Genomic DNA, 20,708 nt, shown 5'->3' on the forward strand with positions numbered 1-20,708 from the left:
AAAAATATAGAGGGCATAAAGCTTATAAATGTACAAACGCATAGATAAAGATATATATGTATCCACCTGTGTGTTTATGCATTTATGAACTTATATTTATGCTGGATGAGTAGAAAGGAGGCAGCTAGGTGGCACAGTGGATAGAATTCTGGGCCTCGCATCAAGAAAGTCTGAGTTCAGATACAGCCTCAAATACTGACTGGTTGCATGACCCTGGACAAATCACTTAACCTCCCTCAACCTCAATTTCCTCATCTGTAAAATGAGGATAATAATAGCACATACATTGCAGGGTCATTATGAGGATCAAATGAGATAATATTTATAAAGTACCTCGCATAGTACCTGGTACATAGTACGTGCGTATTAAATTCTTATTTCTTTCCTTCATATGTACATATGTATGTGTATATGCACGTGTGTATACACATACACACATATACATGTACACACACACACAAAGTGGTTAGTTATAAGGTAATTTAGAAAGGAGGCAGCTAGGTGGCTCAATGGTTAGAGTGCAGGGCCTGGAGTCAGGAAGACCTCAGTTCAAATCTGGCTTCAGACAGCTGTGTGACCCTGGGAAAGTCACTTAACCTCTGTTTGCCTTAATCCAGTGAAGAAGAAAATGACAGATCACTTCAGTATCTTTACCATAGTTGTGACTAATGATAGCCATCTGGGGTGGGGAGGGGGGAGGGAAGGGAAAAGAAAAAAGACATTTACATAACTTTATCATATATTTAAAAGGAGTAGCACGTTGTACATAATAGATTTGCGGTTTCATATGCAATCATCTTTTTTCTTATACTGTGTTATGAACGTGCTTGTTTTATTCCATAAACTAAAAGTAAAATAAATAAATGGGGAAAATTTTAAAAATTAAACACCGGATGGACAGTCAGAAAGAATCAGGCACAACCAAATGACAGTGATATCACCAAATTTAGAAGGGGAGACAGTAGCAGCCATGGGAATCAGGAAAAGTTTCTTGCAGAAGATGGCACTTGAATCTTGAAGAGTGGGCCTCTGTGAAGTAGAGTTTAAGGAGGAAGTCGGTTCCAGGCTTGGTGACTGACCTGGCCAAAGGTATGGAGGGAGGCCAGTGCAGTCTGATCAAGGAGAGGGAGCCCAGAATCATAAGCATGGTCTGAGTGGCAGCGGCAGCTAAGCTTGGCTCTCTTTTATAGTCAGGAGCACCAAAAGAAGCTGAAATCTTTTTCAGAAGCACCAGTTAAGGGAAGCAGATCCTCAGGTTGGCTGAAGTGCTTTGGTTTAAGGGCTGCACACAGTTGATAATGCTGCTCTCTTTGGAGGAAGGAGTCCAGTCTAGTTAACCATAGTCCAGCAACTATTTCTTTCTCCTCAGGTAATGACATGGGTCCATCATCTTCCAGTAAAACCACAAACAAGTTTGAAGGAATGTCTCAGCAATCAAGGTAAGTTGGTCTTTGATAATCAGTATTTTGCTATTTTCATTCAGTTGTTTAATAGTTTTATAGCATGTCAGAGCCAACACCATTTGACAAATAAAGGAACCGCATCCAAAAGATTTCATGGTACCATCCAGTAGATTAAAAAAAAAATTTGTTACCGCCATTTTCAGACTTTCAGATTAGATTAAGATATTGCAGTCACGGTCTTTATTGATTGCGTTGTTCAGGATGTTAGGGAAAGAGCAGAATTCAGGAGCAGAAGACATCCAGAGAGATTTCCAAAGCATTTGAAACTCCTTGTTCAAAAGTTTTCTTTGGAAAGGCTTCTTCAGAGGTGGGGAACCTGACATGTGGCCTTGAGGCCACAGGTTCCCCATCCCTGTGACTTATGTGGTACTGTGAAGGTGGTATTTGTTAGAACCATACAATAGTAGAAGTGGATATACTCTAGAGATCATCCAGTTCAGCGTCTTGAGGCCCAGAAAAGGGAACTAGTTCAGAAGTTAGCTGCCAGAAATGTATGTTTTGAGATAGGAGCCTTGGGGAAACAGAGACACCAGTTTTCATTTGGATTATTTACCATTGTTTAATGGAGAGTAGATAGCAGAATTCCCATTTCCTATTCTCCTGCCTTATTCCAATATAGGCTCTTTCAGATACAGCCTGCGTACGGTCGCTTTTAATGAGCCAGATGTTTCTGTTGCCCAGAGCAGTGTTTGACCTCACTGGAATTGTGAAGATCTGTAAACCAGAGCTTGGTTGCATGAGTTTCTAGGATCTTTGCCTCCTGCTCACCCTCTAAGAACTGACCTCTCACTCCGAGACCCCTGTGAGTGCATGGCCTTCTAGGGGCTTCTTCACAAGGGTTTTCAGACGCGAAAGAGATCTATTTTTAGAGCTTTGTCAGTGGGAAGATGTTGCACATATAAAACATCAATATCAATCAATATTGCATACTTTCTAGCTGAGGAATCCAGACAGGATTTTATGAGTTCAAATTCCATATATGTTGTAAGGAAAATCCTCCTGTTTTCCTGTGTTTATTTACTGCTAATCTTCTGTCATGATGATTCTATCTCAGAGACTTTTATTCCATGGCTTCTCAGAGTGTGGTATGATTTTCAAATGAGCTGGGGAGGTGGGGGGGGGGGGGAAGAGAGATTAAGACCTGGGGGGTCAATGATGGGGAAGAAGGGGAAATGAGGTCAGAGTGGGACAGGAAGTAAAGACAAGGAAGAGTTGTCTGAAGAAAGATAAGCAACTAGGTTTTCCCTCTTTTTGCCCTTTCTTTTTTCTCTTTCCTGATTTTTTTGCATACAGTTAAGGTGACCAGAAAAGAAATCTCAAGGGGAGAAGAACTGCAAATGGCTATTTAAATGGAACATTCTTAAGAGGTCTTTGGCATACTTCAGTGCTGATCCTCTTTGCTTGTGTTAAAACTTTTGCCAGACTCCTAGGAGGTCTTTGGAACATGGTTATTCCATTTTTATTAAAGAAAAATAAGAGTTTTATAGTGTTTTTAAAAATTAAAGTCTGTAGTGTTTCAGTGCACCAACTTCAGGGCAAAATGCCTTCTTGTTGCTGCCTTGCTGTACAGCATTGGGTAAGTCACCCTGTCACTGACTGCCCAGAGAGTTCCCCCATCCTGTAAAATAGAGGTTACCAAACCATTGGTTCCTGATCCTTTAGATACTAGTTACTGCGTTTGTGGGTTTGAGATGCTATAATAGTATCTCCTACTTTTGCCTTTAGGGTATTCCCTGATGATTTTAGCTTCAGCCAAGAGACAGAGGGGAGGGGAGGGAGAAGGGAAGGAAAGAAAAATTAAACTCCTTTGACCAACTCTGGGAAACAATCCCAGATTTGATGCTTTACTTTTTATTTGCAGTCTTTCCTGTTATTGCCCATTCATATAAAGTAGGAACTTATGCTTGTCTTCTGTTGTAGAAACGTTGGTATAATTGGTTAGTCTGTAAAGCACTATGAGATCTTTGAATAATAACTTGACTTATTATTTTAATTGATTGAGGTCATAATGATTCTTATTTATTTATCAGTACCGGCTCTGCAAAGACTGCCCTCGGCCCAAGAGTTCTTCCAAAACTACCTCAGAAAGGTAAGGCTTGCCTTTTTCAAGTCTGTATAGAGTTCGAGTACGAACATCCTTGCTTCTGCCATTGCTGCCATTGTGATACAGGTCCTTGTCACCTCATACCTAGATGATTGTAATAACCTGCTGGTGGGTCTACCTGCCAATGGATCTGCTTGTCTTAAGTCTCCCCACTCCAATCCATCCTCTATTCAGCCACTAAAGTGATTTTCCTAAAGCATAGGTCCAATCATGTCAATCCTCACTCCCTCCCACCACCCACTCTCTATAAACTCCAAAGGTTCCCTATTGCCTTCAGGAGCAAATTTAAAATGCTCTGTGTTGGGCATTCAAAACCCTTCATAACCTAGCCTCACACTACCTTTCCATCCTTCTTACACCTTACTCCCCACCACATCCTCTTTAAACAAGACACTTCATCTTGTGGTTCTGGGCATTTTCTCAGACTGTCCACCATGCCTACAGCGCTGTTCCTTCTCTACCCTGACAATTGACTTCCCTGACTTCTCTTCCGTCCCGACTAAGATCCTACCTTCTGCAGGAAGCCTCTCCCAGCCTGACTTAATTCTGGTGCCTTCCCTCTTTTAATTATTTCCTATTTATCTTTCATCTAGCTTGTATGTACATACTTGTTTGCTTGTTTTCTTCCCTCTTTGGTCATGAGCTCCTTGAGAGGAGGGAACTGGGTTCTGCCTGTTTATATCCCCAGCATTTAGCACAGCAGCTGGTGCATAGTCAGTGCTTAATCAATGTCTATTGTCTGACTGACATCCCAGCACAATTACTAAAATATTGCCATCCATGGTTCTGTTTACCTGTTTTTTCCACACAGTAAGGTAGAATTTAGCATGCCCAGAATAGAATGTAGGTTATTTTTTCTCAAAATCAACTCTTCTTTTTGACCTATTTTTCATAGCACTACCTTCTTTGTACCTTACCTCCTACATCGAGTCAGGTATCGAGTTCTTAGCAGTAACTGTAATCCTCCAGTGTCTCTCAGCTGCCTTCTTGCTTTTTGTTCTTACTCCAACATGAGCGTTCGTCCTAAGCTCCATGAGGATATCACTTCCATTGCATTTAGTACTGTGTTTTATACACAGGCTCTGGATAAATGTCTGTTAGATGAATGAATGATGAATTTCATTCCCCCCATAAGGTTAAAAAAACAATACTTACATTGATGTGGCCCTTGAAAGTTGGCAAACACTTTACATGCATTTTCCTATTTGAGTAACAAATAGCTCTGCAAGTTAGGCACTGTAGGGATTGTGGTGTTAAATGACTTGCCGATGGTCCCATAGGCAGTGAGCGTCACAGGGAGTTCTAGTCTTCCTGACTCAAGGCCCAGCATTCTCAAAAGGCGGTAGAGGAGGTAGCTTTTGACCTTAATGAATGAGTAGGAAATCAGCAGACAGAAAGATAGGGCAGTTAGAAGGAAGAGAATAATGTTGGGGTTTTTTTTTTAAAGTTTTAGCACCACACACAAATCATCCCTCACGGTTGAATTTTGGTCCCTTTCTCAACTGCTTGGGTTTGCTATTAAGATATTTATTTTAATTAATTTATTTATATTAAGACCTTCATTTTGATAGCCATATTTAAATTTCTTACAAGGCAACGTTACCCAGGGGAGTACATGTGTAATAAGTGCACATATTGTCCCAACAAAAGAAGAAAGTGCTGTGTAAAATGCCATCTCTATGTTGAACTAAGGGCCCTCGACTCCTTTACCAAATTGTCTTATACTTACCGAGCAAACTCTTCATTTGAAAGAGTAACGTTCCAGTCTCATTTTTGAAAGTGGTGATGTAGGAGTGCTGGTCTTTCTCTTTTAGAACATTCTGACAAACTGTGGTGTATTTAGAAGCCAGGTGGACCCTGACTTCAGCAGTGTGGGGAGGAAGGAATTGAAAAAGGAAAGCACAAACGAGGTGCCAGTGCTATTGACTCTGTCTCAGGGGAAATGAAAGGAGCTGTTTGCCCCGTGATGATGATGAATGATGAAAGCAATAGCTCACATTTATATAATGCTTTTAGGTCTTGTAAAAGGCTTTCTTTATACTTACCATGTGAGATATAGGTAGGTAGTATAGGCATTAATGTGTGCATTTTGTACATGGGTAAACAAGCTCAAAGAGGTTTAAATACCTTCTCTTGACAGATTAAGTAACTTGCTCAGGGTCATACAAGTGTTAGAGCCAAACCAAGTTTGGTGTTCTTCCTAAGAGACTGCACTAGCCCTCCCATCTTTATCTAGATGTTTACCTTTATCCAAAAAGTTGCCCTTACAGAGAAGCAGAAAAGTTTTCACTCATGAATGTCTTGCTTATGGTTTCAATTTTTGTCTGTTCCATGAATCACAAAGTTAATTTGCATTTCTTTAATTATTAGTTCTGTCACTTTCTTATGGAAAGTAGAATAGAAACCAAGACACTTAACCTCATTAGGCTCCAGTTTCTACATGTATAGAATAAGAGGATTGAACAAAGTGATCTCAAAGGTCCCTTCCCCATGATCTGTGGTCATGGTATGAAGGCTTCTACCAGAATATAATGCCAGGTCCATCTCAGCCAGAATCTCTTCAGATCAAGCTTATCAGCAGAAGGTGATCCAAGTGATGAATGTCTCAGCCACTTGTCAAAGGATCCACCCACACAGATAGAATCAAAGATCTTTAAGTAATAAAGAGGTAATAGATGGCAAGCTTCTAGACTATACTGTGGGCAGTAGAAATCTATGAGCTATTACTGAGGCAGAGGGTAAAAGCAAAAAGAGCTTTAGAACTCACAGTCCCTGTGACCTAGCCCTAGAACTACAGATTCAGTTCTAGATACAGGTACACCTGAAGTTTTTGTGTGCTTTGATCACTTGCCCAATTTCCCTCCTTCTTCTACCCCCCACATCACCACTGCGCACACCTGATTTTAATATCCTTTTGGTTCATTTTTAGAGAGAAAACTAAATCCTTACTTCAGATGAGCTTTTGTAAAGTTAATAACATGATTTTTCTTTTCTAAATTATGCTTTACAATAGGCAACATGCTATACCCGTACAATTCTGGGCTTGGAATCAAGAAAAACCCAGGTTCAGATCCAGACTCTGACACTAACTTGCTAAGTGACATTGGACAAATCAGTTAAACTCTTATTGGCCTCGTGTCAATAACACATTTTGTGATTATCTGTGGCTCGAGCGCTATATTTTGTGAAATCACAGTTTTGACTTTGCATCTACTTATTCCCTTTGTTCAGTTGTGTCTGACTCTTTGTGATCCCATAGACCATAGCACATCCACATCCTCTACTATCTCCTGAAATCTGTCCAAGCTCATGTTTTTTACCTCTGTGACACTTTCTATCCATCTCATCTTCTGCCATCCCCTTCTTCTTTTGCCTTTAGTATTTTCCAGCATCAAAAACTTTTCCAAAAAGTCCTCTCTTCTCATTATCTGGCCAAAGTATGTAAGCTTCAACTTCATTATTTGTCCTTTCAATGAATAGTCAGAATTAATTTTTTTAAGTATTGACTGATTTGATTTCCTTGCTGCCCAAGGGACTCTCTGAAGTCTTCTTCAGCACCACAGTTGGAAAGAATCAATTTTGCAGTGCTCAGGTTAAGTCCCACTCTCACAGCCATATATTACCACTGGAAAAGCCATAGTTTTGACCATTTGGACCTTTGGCAGCAAAATGACTTATCTGTATGCTGTCCAGATTTGCCATAGCTTTCCTTCTAAGGAGCAAATTATCTCTTTACATGTTGAGTATTCCCAGGAGAGTGTAATCTCCTTGAGGACATAAAAATGATGTTTTTAGTCTTGGTAGTTCCAGCACCTAGCATAGCTCGCTCCAGTGTGTTGAACTGAACTATCTTTGAAGATGCTGATCTGCGAGCTGAAAGACTGCCTCTTACCAAGAGTTCCCTACAATCATGAGGTTGTAGCTGCTTTGTGCTTTTCTGCAGCAGTATCTTGTAATCCCATTCTAACACGTCATTTGTTTTACTGGCCCTGGTTCTTCAAAAGATAGGCCTCTTGTAATTTAACTGATTCTATAGAAAGCACTTTTCAGTGGGGCCATCAGGAAGCCAGAAGAGCCCTGGTGACAAAAGTGAACTCTTGCAGACCTAGCCCCTTTGAGCAGGGGAAAGAGGTGTGGGGAGTCACTTTGTGTGTGTTGCTTATCTTCATTCTTTGACTTTCAGAAGACATGAATTTCTGCTGCTGGGGATCTAGGTGCAGCTAGCGAATGATTTTATGATCCTTATCTTAATAAAGTTTTCCTAAAGTGTAAATAAATACAGCTAATACAACGCCTGGAACCTCTTAGGCCAGGCTGCTGGCTTCAGTTTCCCAAATCTAACAATATCCTTTAGATAGACATACATAAGAGAGTATTTATTCAGACAGATGGTGAAGAGTTACAAACATCAGAAACATGGAATAAGGCAGGAAGATATTACTAGTATTTTATTAGGTAAATTTTGTTTTAAAAGATTGAAGAAAGTTCCTTGATGCCAGAAATTTTAGATAAACAGATAGATGATACAGACAGATAAAAAGAGAAAGAGAGATGAGGTAGATTCTTTTAACCCAGTTAGTGTTCCTGAAAATAACAGTGTATCATAGAAAGAATACTGAAATTTCTTCTTACCTGTGTGATGCTGGGCAGGTAAATTATTTAATCTCTTTGAGCCTGTTTCATCTGTAAAATGGAGATAAGGATACCCACAGTACTTACCTCTCAGGGTTGTCATGAGGCTCAAGTGATGTAATGGACATCACTTGTTAAACTTCAAAATGCTGTATAAATGACAGCTCTCATTCTGGTCCTGGAGCAAGTAACTTCACCATCTGAACCAGAGCTTTCTCATTTGTGAAATGGGAATACTGGTTGATACCACCTGCCTCCCAGGATTGCTGTGAGAAAATTACTTTGTAGATCTGAAAGTGATGACAGACATGTAAACAGTTATTTTTTATCATTGTTTAGGCTTCTAAATCCTAGGTAATTGAATTGAATTAGACTCAGAATTCAGTCCTTAAGAAGAGCAAGGACACAAAGAAATCTCAGAGGAACAGAAATGTCATTCTTTCATCTTCCATTTTAGGAGAAACTTTATTTTTTCTTAACCTTGCTATTTCTTCTCCCTCTTTATCTGCTGAATTCCTACCTATGTTTAATTTTTTAGATAATCTTTATTTTTATTTTGAACTTATCAAGCACCAAATATAATTAGAAGGATTGTATATAAAACTGCAAGTCTATTATATACAGCTTGGTTTTCTTTTTAAGTGTATCATAAGGTCGACCTGTAGCTTTCAGAGTTGTCCTGCCTATTTGACTTTGATGGCCTTTCTTCTATTCATTTTTTTAAAGTTTTCTTTTATTTTACCAATTTTTTAAAAGTCTTATTTTTTTTTCCTCTCTCCACCTTCCCTCTATAGACTCTTTGTAACAAATGACTAGGATAATATGCATGTGGTGACTTTGCAAATGAGGAGAATGAAAAGAGAACCAGTATAGGAATCACAGAGAAGTACTTGACTCAGGTGCTTACCTACCCAGAAGTAGCACCTGGTGGTTAAGTAGTTACAGATTCAGTTCAAGAACAAAGTCAAAGATCTCATTCCCTTTCCTATCTTCCCTGATTCCCCAACCAGGACTTCTCAGAGGTTTCTCCATACACATGTACAAAAAATACTTATAGCAGTCCTTTCTTGGTAGCAAAGAACTGGAAACTAAAGAACTGGTGCCCATCTATTAGTGAATGACTGAAGAAAGTATAGCATATAAATGTAATGTAATAAATACTATTGTGGCCATAAGAAATGGGTTTAGAGAAAAATGCAAAAACTTGTATAAACTAAAAGAGAATGAAGTGAGCAAAAATAGAACAATTTGTTTTCCATTGGTGTCCAACTTTTCATGACCCTTTTTGAAGTTTTCTTGGCAGAGATACTGAAGTGGTTTGCCATTTCCTTTTCAGATCATTTTACAAAGGAGGAAAATGAGGCAGACAAGGTTAAATGAATTGCCTAGGGTCGCACAGGCTAATCAGGCCAAAGTTTAAACTCAGTCTTCTAACTCCAGGTTCTGCGTTCTATCCATTATGCCACCCAGCTTCCAGAATAATGTATAGAATTTACAGAAATACTTTAAAAAAAAAACAACTTTGAAAGTCTTAAGAACTCTGATCAGTGAATGGCTGACCACCCATGATTCCAGATTAGTGATGAAAGGTGGTGGACTTGAGATATGTTTTGGACATGTCCAGTGAGAGAATTTGTATGGCTTGATTATGCAATTTGTTACAAGATTTTATTTTTCTTTTTCTGATTGGGTAGAGGTGGGAGGAAGACAAAACCTGATTTTAGTTTTTTTTATTTAATTTTTTTAAAAGTATCTAGGGAAAAGACAAACTAGCTATACCTCTTCTATATCACCTTCTACATGATAGGTTAATGACCCTTATGAGAGCAAAACTAGAACAGCTTGTTGTTCAGTTGTTTTTCAGTGGTGTCCAACTTTTCATGACCCCTTTTGGGGTTTTCTTGGCAATGATACTGGAGTGGTTGCCATTTCCTTCTCCAGCCCAATTTACAGATGAGGAAACTGAGGCAAACAGGATTGTGACTTGTGTAGAGTCACACAGATAGTGTCTGAGACCAACTTTGAACTCAGGAAGGTGTTCTTACTGATGAATGACTAAGAGAACTTCTTTCTTTTAAAAATGCACATGCAATATATTTGTTGAGTAGTGTTATGTCACACTTTAAAGTATTACTGCCTCCTATAGAGAGTGACAGTTATGCTTAGTCTTCATTGTGCCATGATTTCCTATAAACATAATTTCGTTTCATATTGAGAACCTCTCAATCTTAATTATTCAAGGATACTGTCCAGGCACATCTCTCAGTTTAACTTAGTAAAATTGACACTATGTTCTCATCAAGGAACTGAAAGCTTTCTCCCATGTCATGAGAGGTGTGCAAAGATACCCATGAAATATGTTCAAGTACAGCCATGCAAAGTGTGCTATTCCCAATCCTCTTATCAGATAACTTAAGCATAAGAGGAAAAGTAAGAATCTCAAATTGAGTAAAATCTTAACAAGTTAGCTATTTGAAATAGAATTGTTTCTTTGGTTTTTTTTCCTTGTCTCTCAACTTACAGGCTCATCTCCTAACCATTCAGTCAAGAAATACACGTTTTCAATTGTAGCCATTAAATGTGTAGATAGTTTGGACATCTTGTTCTTACCTAAACTCTTTATAAAGTCATTTGAATTGCCAACTGGATACCTGTCAAGCTTCGGGGGTTTTATCTTTTCAGAAACACACCTTCAGTCAGGGTTTGTAGATTCATTTCCCTTTGGGGATGCCCCAATACCAATTGTTCACTGTAGAGAAATGCTATTTAAAGTGTTGTGTGCCTTTGAAGATAAATGTGGTAGGTAGAAATTAGGGTTTCCCTGTGTGATATAATGTTAAGACCAATTCCCTTTTGTTGTTGTTGTTTGCTTTGATTAGTGGCACTAAGGAAAATCGAAACCAGCCATCATCTTTCCATAGATAAATCCAATGTCCCCCCAGAAATCTTTCAGAAATCACCCCAGCCACTGGAGCTCCCACAGAAGCCACAGCCTGGAGACCTGCCTCCCAAACCTCAGCCTGCAGAATTAGGCCCTAAACCTCAGATTGGAGATTTGCCCCCTAAACCAGGGGAACTGCCTCCAAAGCCTCAACTTGGAGATTTGCCACCCAAGCCACAACTCTCAGACTTACCTCCAAAACCCCAAATAAAAGACCTGCCCCCAAAGCCACAATTAGGAGACTTGCTGGCTAAATCCCAAGCTGGAGAAAGCTCACCGAAGACCCATCCAGAGGTAAATCAGAAGCTCCATGCTACAGATCTCTCTCCAAATGTCCAGTCTCGAGAGACTCTTCAAAAGCAAGCATCAGAGGATTCAAATGACCTAACACCCACGCTGCCAGAGACACCGGTGCCTCTTCCCAGAAAAATTAATACAGTGAGTAAATCACCAAAACTGGGTATAAAGTTGGGAGTAAGGACAGAACCACAAAATCACATATCCAAGTTAGCTGGCCATTCATTAGGGGATGTTGCGAGTTTTTGCTTGATGTAGATGAGGCTAAATGGCCTCTCCCAATTATGTTCCGTGAGGATTGGCTAAAAGAACTGGTGGTAGTGAACATGAGAAAGACCTGGTAGCTGTTTTCAAGTATTTGAAGAAAAAAAAAGAGATTTAATTTGTCACAAGAGAGGAGAAAGTTTAGATAGGAAATAGAAATTAGACTTGTTCTCCTTGCCCTTAGAGGGCAAAAGGGGGTGCTATGGTAAAAACTGTAAAAAGACAAATTTAGATTTGATGTAAAGAAAACCTTTCTAACAATTAAAACTATCCAGAAGTAGAAGAGGTGGTTTGGGGGGAGGGGGTTAAGGAGTGGGCTGTCCTTCACTAGAGGTTTTCAAGCTGTAGCTTGAGGACCACTTGTCAGGTATGGAAATGTTCAGGTATGTGTTGAACTAACTAGATTCTGAGGACATGGGATCACAGAATTAAAGTTTTAGATCTAAAAAAGACGTGAGAAGTCAGAGAGTTCAACTCGTTCATTTTAGATATGAGGAAACCAGGGCCATGAAACCAGAGAGATTAAGTGTTTTTCCCCAAGGTCACACAGCTATTAAATGTCTGAAGCCGAATCTGAGCTCAGGCATTCCTAACTCTAAGGGCAGCATTCCATGTGCTGTACCACATTGCCTCACAAAAGAAGATCCTTCCCAGCTCTAAAATTTGGTGACTATAATCTCTAAGGTCCTTCCTGTCTCTTAAGAATCTATGCTTCTGTGTTGAAAGACAAAGAAGTATCAAGATGCAGATATAATTGAGAGCTTATGGTCACATTTCAGTTCTGTACAAAGCAAGAGAGTGAGACCCTTCCGTGAAAGAAAGAAATGAGTCGGGAGGCAAGGCAGTGTGACCGGTTTTGGATACCAGACGTGCTCTCATTATAATGGAGGATGTAAGATGTCAGATGGCATAGTGGGTGGAGCTCTGAACCTAGAATCAGGAAGACCTGAGGTCAGATCCATTTTCAGAGACTTTACTAGCTCTGTGATCCTGGGCAAGTCACTTAACCTCTCAGCCTCAGTTTCCTCATCTGTAAAATGGTCATAATTATAGCATCTACCACCCAGAGCTGTTGTGGAGACAAGATGAAATGTTCGCAAAGCACGAGCCTTAAAACAATATATTATTTATTATTACTGTATTGTGATTACCATCATTATCATTATTTATTAATTTACCATCTTAGTTGTATCCTGCTAGTTGGTATAAAGACACAACTCCTTTCTTGGTTTCATTTTCCACAAATTGTGTTGGCCAATGAGCTGGGACCATATTTAGATTTCTCTATTTCCTTGTTTCTGTTTGCATAGGAGGACAGAAACCCTACCCAGAAAAAACCCAAGTCAGAGTTGATCAGAAATGGAAAACTCTAAAAATGAAGCAAAGCACAGTAAACCCTTCCAGATCTTAGTGATGAAGTACATGCAAGCTGCTTCCTTTTCCTCGTTTTAAGCTAGTCTGTTTCTTCCTGGTAAAGACAATTTTCTCGAGACTCCTGAAGCCGTTAACGCTTGATGTTAAATATGCAGAAGTTGCCCATTTCTGTCGACATCGTCCTTTCCTGAAGCATTTTTAGATGGTTCTGTAATTTCAACAAGCTAATGTTTCTGGGCATACTGGTGGGGGTGGCAGCACCAAAACCAGGCTTATCTTGGTTTTTTGTATCTTTGGGGAAGCCAGATTCTGCCCCCACAATGTTTACTTTCTCACAAGAATGAAAAAAGGCAGTGAGTCAAGTTCACTGATAATAGACCACCACATTCCGTTTCTCTTTTTATCTGGCTCTTCCAGCTAAAAGTCCATTTTATTTATTTAAGGGGAAGAACAAAGTGAGGAGAGTGAAGACCATTTATGACTGTCAGGCTGATAATGATGATGAGCTCACATTCATAGAAGGAGAAGTGATTGTTGTCACTGGTGAAGAAGACCACGAGTGGTGGGTAAGTGTCCCTGTGTCCCCTGGCACTGTTAAAGGCTATGGTCTTGTTTCTGTATCACTGAGTCATTTCCTCTGGACACCTGTTTTGCTGTCACTTCCTGGTGTTGCATCGTTCATTTCATAGAGTACCATTTGGGAAGTCATGTGAATCCTATTAAACACCCAGCTTTTAATTTGTAGGGAGTAAATGAGATAGATTATTTGCTAAACACAGAATAGCAGTTACCCATACTATAGTGTCTGAAGCCTGAAAGAGGTCTCAGAGGCAGGTTTCCACTCCTGTAGAAGAAGAGCCTTGTGTTCCTGAGCAGTCTAATTGCGTGCCTGCCTAGCAGAATTTCTGTGGTGCCAAGTTCTGTTTCCTATGAACATGGTCAAAAAAGGCAGTTCGTTGCTCATCATAGGTGAGACAGGACAGCCTCTTGCTCCTCGGTAAGAACCTCCCACCACTCCAACACTTTCTGTCCAGGGTGATCCACAGTTGTGTATGCATGTGTTGCCTGTACAGGAAACCACATATTTCTTTGGTACTGCTTGGTAATTCTTTAATCAGTAAGTACATCCATGTAAAGCTACATGCTAGGCATGTCATCTTCCCCAGTAGTATGTAAACTCCTTGAGTATAGGGACTGTTTTTGTATCTCCAGCATTTAGCACAACGCTTAGCACATAGGAAGTGCTTAATAAATGCTTGTTGATTGATTGAACTGATAGGAACTAATGAGGTCACTGGGAGAGGTGGATATAGATAGGGAAGAGAAGAGGACCCAGAACTCAGCCCACAGTGAGGGAGTGGGCTGCAAATGATGATCCCCCAAAGGAGACAGACAAGGTGCAGTGAGGCAAGCAGGAAAAGAAACCAGAGAGCAATGCCTCAGAAACCCCCTGAGGAAAGACGGTGGTCGGCAGCTTAAAGTGCTACCAAAAAAATGTTCCATGAGAACAAACTTGGTCTCTTTTTTTAAAAAACCTCTTGTGGAAGGACCATTTACTGATATTTATGGACAAGGCCCTCTCATTGTCTTAGGTGGTCTTCCTCTTTTTTAACAGAATTGAGTGTTTATGGTTTCCTCCTCTGCAAAGAGGAACAGGCTAGGTCACAAGGGACTGGGGTGGGTAATCAATGACTTTTCTGCAAGTCATGAAACTGGTGCCTCTAGCGGAGGGTCCTTAGAAGATAATGTGGGATGAGGATGTAAAATCAGGTTCTCAGGAGAACCTATCCAACCATTTCTGTTAAGTGCCGTTTGTTTCCAAGTTCATTTTTATCAGACTTTCTATGTATAAGCCAAATGAGTATGAGGAATAAAAGTAGCAGCTTATATTTCACACAGCGCCTCATATTTTACAAAGCAGTTTTCTTACAGCTGAGTTGAGTGAAAGTGCAGGTTAAGGAACAGTGAACTTGGAACTAGGATACTTGGTTTTGAGGCCCAACTAAGTCACTTCTCATCTCTAAGCCTGAGTTTTCTCATCTGTATAGTGAGACCTAAAATACTTTATCTAAGAGGAGTGCTTTAGAAGGGTTTTGCAGACTTTGAGGGGGAAGGAAACAAACATTATTAAACATCTACTCTGTGCCAGTAACCATGCTAAGTGCTTTTAAAAGATCTCATTTGATCTTCACAACAACCCTCTTATTATCCTCATTTTTATAGTTAAGGAAACTGAGGCAGAGGTTAAAAGGCTCGCCCATAGTCACATTGCCAGGAAGTGTCTGAGGCCAGACATGTTATTATTCCCATTTTACAAGTGAGAAAGCTGAAGCCCAGTAGGGTTGAGTTCATAGCTGGTGCCAAGGCTATGAATGTCAGTGGTCCAAGAATGCCAAGCTGATGGATGCCTTCATTGTGCATGATAGACAGAGATCAAGGAAACCTGGCTTCAGATCTTGCCTCCAGCGCTTGACCCTGGATGAGTCATTTTGTCTCTCTAGCCCTCAGTTTACTCATCTGTTAAAAGGGGATAGAAAAGGCTAGTGAGGTTCAAATAAGATTAATCTGCATAAAGCACTTTGTGGACTTGAAAACACTATATACATGTGAGACAGTATGATTTTTAATCCATTTTCCTTACAACAACGCTGCGAGATAGGTAAGCAGCCTTCAGAAGCATCCCAAAATGAATCTGTCTCTGTGTTTAACCCATCGCCCTATATGGAGTCATGTAGGATAGATGTCCTATTTTAAGCGAACTCCCATATTTCCTCTTCCTCCACCCTTCTGCTTTTCAGGTTGCTGAATGCTTTTCTCTTTGCATTAACTAGATCCCTAAGAAAGTAATGGCACAAAGCCTTGAACTGGTGGTTTACACAGCATATGTTGAAACTTCCATAAGCCATTGTGGAACACAGGGTAGGAGGAAGAAGCACTGGGCTGGGAATCAAGAGACCTAGGTTCTAGCTCAGTCTGGAAGACTGACTTTATGTGTCATCTTGGGCTTACTGGATGTAATGGCTGGAAGTCAGGAAGGCTTAGGTTCATATCACACCTCAGACGCTTACTAGCTGTATGATCATGAGCAAATTACTTAACCTCTCTGGGACTCAGTTTTCTTACCTGTAAAATGGAGATGATAATAATAATATCTGTAGTCCTGACCTCACAGAGATGGTGAAAGACTCACATGAGATATCTCATGTAAATGATTTTGTAAAATTTTATGCTGTTAAATAAATACCAGTTTGATGGTTGATTTTTTTTTTTTAGATCACTTTATTTGTCGGGTCCTCATTTTCTCTTTCACCGTAAAGTGAGGAGGATAGAGTCCATGAAACCCTGAGGCCTCCTAGATCTTGGACTCTAGTCTTTAATTTTTATACACCTACGGAGTGATGCAGTGGATAGATGGCTAGCTTTGTAGTTAGAAAGACCAAGGTTCAAGTGCTACCTCTTTGTGACCTTAGATAAGTCATTTAACTTCTCACTGCGCTAAGCATGTGGAAGAAGGGTTCACCTTGGTCTCAATGACCCTAAAGAACAAAACCAGTAGCAGTGGATATCAGCTGGCAAGAAGCCAACTTAGTCTTCTAACAGTTAAAGTGTCCAAAAATGGAGTGGGCTGTGTGAGAGGCAATGTGCTCCCCTTTCCTGTAGGTCTTCAAATATTTTATGATAAGGATTTTTTTTGTGTATAGACTAAAACTAAGTCGGGATTTTTTAACCTTTTTTCCCCCTCACTTGGCAGTCTGGTGAAGCCTTCTTCAGAATAATATTTTTAAAGTCATAAAATGCATAAATCACAAAAGAAATAAATGATATTGTAATGCAGTCATTATTAATGATATTGTAATGCAGTCATTATTAAAGTATTTTATTTATTTTTGCTTTTTGGAGACAGGGGTTAAGTGATTTGTCCAGGGTCACACAAATACTAAGTGCCTGAGGCCATATTTGAACTCAAGTCCTCCTGACTGCAGGACCAGTTCTCTATCCAAATCAAAATATTTTTAAAATAAATTCATAGACTGTAGGTTAAGGATCCCTGAGCTACATACATGACAAGGTCTTTTACAACTTTAGAATTCTTTGATTCTCTGAAGTTCTTTAAAGATTTTAAATTGTAGATGAGTTGCTATTCAGCATTGGTGAAAGGATTCCCCATCCTGAGGAGAGCCTCACCACCACCCCACAATGCAATCACCAGTCCAGACCAAAAGCAAATCATTGACTGGTTGTAGAATTATAGAATTTCCAACCTGACTACTGTGTATTCTTTCCTTACAGATTGGGCACATCGAAGGACATCCAGAGAGAAAGGGGGTCTTCCCTGTGTCTTTTGTACACATCTTGTCCGACTAGCAAAACACGCATCTCTGAGCATTGCACATCATACATGCAAGACGGGCTTTTTAGCAAAAGCAGACGGCTGCTGCCTCCTTGTAATCCTGTGCACAATGTGTATATAGCTGCTGTTACAGAATACGAAATTCATTTAACGTCACCTCATGAGGTGAATTATGTTATGTATTGTAAATATACTGCGTTATTCTGCCTTTGCCAGTATTAAGGTAGCCTTGGAATCTGGCACGCCTTATTGGGTTTGCTGAAGCCATCCTTGGCATCTAGCACTTACATCTCTGTCTATGCTGTTTAAAACAAAAACAAAAAAAGTATATGGACTTCTAGCTTTCCAAATAGAGGTGGTCTTGATCAACCATTGAAGTGCATAGAATGGACTCTTTGTTCCTAACAATTCAGTATTCTTGATTATGTGACTAAGAAAAAATTCGTGGAGAACTAGATTCTGTTTTCCAAGCAAACCATTTACATCCATGACAGACGAGCCTGCAGTTATCAGTGTATACAGTTTACAGATATGAAACCCACTTTGGTATTTATTACAGAAAGGGCTCGGTTAAATGTAAGTATTATTTTTTCTGAGAAATGTTCACCGACCTTCCAGTTCTCCATGGCATATTAAGATGCTCATAGCCTAGTCATGTTTAAGAATGGTGAATTTATACCATTCCATGGTTAGTGCCCCTGTGATATTACCTCATGATGCAAAAAGAACATATACCCCATGAAGATTTTAGCAAAAGTTTAAAATCTCTCAGTACAGTTTCCTAAAGGTCTCTTTCATTAAATGTTCAGTAACCAAGGACTGCTAGAAAATATTAGTGTTTACATTATGCATGCATTTAGAAGCTTACCTAAAACTTACCTTTTATAAAGGAATAGTATGGCTAAGTTAAAAAACAATGTTAGCTTTATTTTTTAAATTTGATTACAATTAAAACTGAAACATAGGATCGCAACAGTATTGGTTTGTAGTCGATTGGCTTTCTTGGAAAATGACTTTACATATTCTATTTCAATCAGTATCCTCAGCCTTGTCAAAGCTGAAAATCCACTGATTTCAGATTATAATCATCCCTCATTTTTGGAGACAGATTCTTCAAGAGGCTGCCTTTCCTGCAAGTCACCCATTGGAGACTTTCAGTAGCAACTTTTTTTTTTCTGCCTGCAGTCTTCATTAATCTATAGCTCCAGATAATTGTTTTCCCACTCAAAGCACTAGCCAATACACCAGTCACCTTCTAGTCAATTCATAACTGGGGTCTTAAAAGCTGCTATGAATTGCACTGTGACCAAACACGTTTCCTGAAGTGAACTCGCTGCACTCCATTTTCTTTTCATTCCGGCGGTTTATTAGATCATTAAGGACACGTCTGTTTGTTTTGGTTCCTCCTTACATCAGTCTTAATTCTGGAACAGAATGTGATAGTCTTCCTCTACAGTTGCTGCCGCTGTCATCTGCCTCTGAGTCCCTCTCATGTGTGGTTCTGACATTCCATTTGCTTAAACCATTTTGGCAGTGGCATATAAAACTAATATTTCTAAGCAGATAGTCTTGGCAGCTAGGGAGACATTTTTGCTTCACAAAAGCACAACTCTAAACAAAAACCTTTAGAAGAGTCTACTTAGCCCAGCTGAAAGTGCTTGGTGAATATTAATGTAGTTCTCTGTAAATGGTTAGTACAGAAACTTCAGTCATGGCCTAATAAAACTTATGTGAAGAAACATGAAATTATTTTATCAGCTGTTATCAGAAAAGGATTTTTAAAACAATTTCTTCATCAGCATAAAGACTTAAGAAGCAGCTTGGTACAGCAGAAGGAGCCCTAGACCTTAGAGTCAAGAGGCACATCCAAGTCCACATTCTGATACTTACTAGCTGTGTGACCTTGGGTGAGTTGTTTCACTAGGCTCTCTGACCCTTCAGTTAGGAAACAGTGTGGTATAGTGGAAAGAGCACCAGACTTGGAATCAGAAGACCTGAGTTCAAGTCCCGTATTTATTATTCACTGATTGTGTGACCTTGAATAAGTTGGTTCATCTCTGTGGCCATCAATTACCACACCTATAAAACAAGATGGTCCCTTCTAAGTGCTGTGATTGGATGATGATAAGAGCTCATTCCCAAACCAAAACAAATATACCAAGACCAAGCAAACCCAACAATGTCCGCTCTACAGCAGTACTCACCTCAGTATGTTGGCTGTACTGGGTTTCTGAAAGAAACCATGAGTTTATTTAGCATTCCATATGACTTATACAGTGTTTTAAGTTACATTAAAGAACAAGTTTAATGATCTTTGTGGTCTAGTGTATTTTCAGGTGATCTTAAAATAAACTGGTTTAAAAAACTATGACAACCAAACCTATAAAGGCTACATGTGCAAAGTCCCATGGAGTCAGCTCTCTGTTCTTTGTCACCTCTCCTGAAGGAACATCTCTAGGCTTATTCTTTTTTTTTTTAATGAGACAATGTTTCCATCAGAAACTGATGTTCTCTGTATTCCAGCTTACTGTGGGACATAGGAAAACTAGGTCGGGATACCTTTTATGATCTTGATTGAGTTTAAATCAGATATTGTACCTAAACTCAGTGAGCCACTATCTGCAATTTTGTACATGACATAGTATTTTGGAGGTATGGAAACTTATAGACAAAAAAGAAAATAGCTAATTAGTTGTTTTTATTTTTCCCCCAGAGGGGAAAGTATGTTCTGCAAATAGTATGTGTCTTATTTTACTGTCAAATGGCGATTGCTATTTATTTTTTTATTGCCTAGAACATCCACATGTTGTGTATAGGAACCTCGATCTGGTCCTGCCACCAGTTAAATTTCAACTTCTCATCTGAATGTTAAAGTTCAAACATTAGTACACTTGTCATTTCACAGGTATTTAATGTGACAGTTTTTTTTCAGTACTGTATGTGTTCATTTCTACTTTTTTAAATATTTAAAATTGCTTTTAAATAAACATATTCTCAGTTGATCCCAAACATCTGAACCCTGCCCCTTTGTTGAGTGGAGAGAGGCAGTGTGGTTTAGAAGAATGATGGATGGTCTCAGAAGCAAGAGACCCAGGGTCAAATCCCAACCCTGATACTTAATCCCAACCGCATGTGACCAGGGACAAGTAGTGTCACCTCACTCATCATCAGTTTCCTCATCTGTAAGATGAGGGGAATTGGACTAGCCTGTGAGGTCCCCTGTGGCTCTTAAGTCTAAGATCCTCTGGGTGACTTCAGGCAAGTTACCTCCCTTCTCTGGGT

General features: G+C 39.6%; 1 protein-coding gene across 6 annotated transcripts in view; it reads left to right on the forward strand.

Moving 5' to 3' along the window:
- The window catches only part of ASAP1 (ArfGAP with SH3 domain, ankyrin repeat and PH domain 1), a 483,861-nt gene extending 464,030 nt beyond the window's left edge, over positions 1-19,831 (forward strand). For all 6 annotated transcript variants that reach the window (XM_072603062.1, XM_072603061.1, XM_072603063.1 and 3 more), the window contains 5 exons: positions 1,370-1,439; positions 3,494-3,552; positions 11,079-11,578; positions 13,519-13,641; positions 17,366-19,831. In XM_072603062.1, the coding sequence (XP_072459163.1) occupies positions 1,370-1,439; positions 3,494-3,552; positions 11,079-11,578; positions 13,519-13,641; positions 17,366-17,440 (827 nt within the window). In that variant the 3' untranslated portion in view covers positions 17,441-19,831. The remainder of the gene's footprint in view (positions 1-1,369; positions 1,440-3,493; positions 3,553-11,078; positions 11,579-13,518; positions 13,642-17,365) is intronic.
- The last annotated feature ends 877 nt before the right edge of the window (positions 19,832-20,708 follow it).

The sequence above is a fragment of the Notamacropus eugenii genome, chromosome 4 (assembly GCF_028372415.1).
Source record: "Notamacropus eugenii isolate mMacEug1 chromosome 4, mMacEug1.pri_v2, whole genome shotgun sequence".
In the NCBI taxonomy this organism is placed as follows: domain Eukaryota; kingdom Metazoa; phylum Chordata; class Mammalia; order Diprotodontia; family Macropodidae; genus Notamacropus; species Notamacropus eugenii.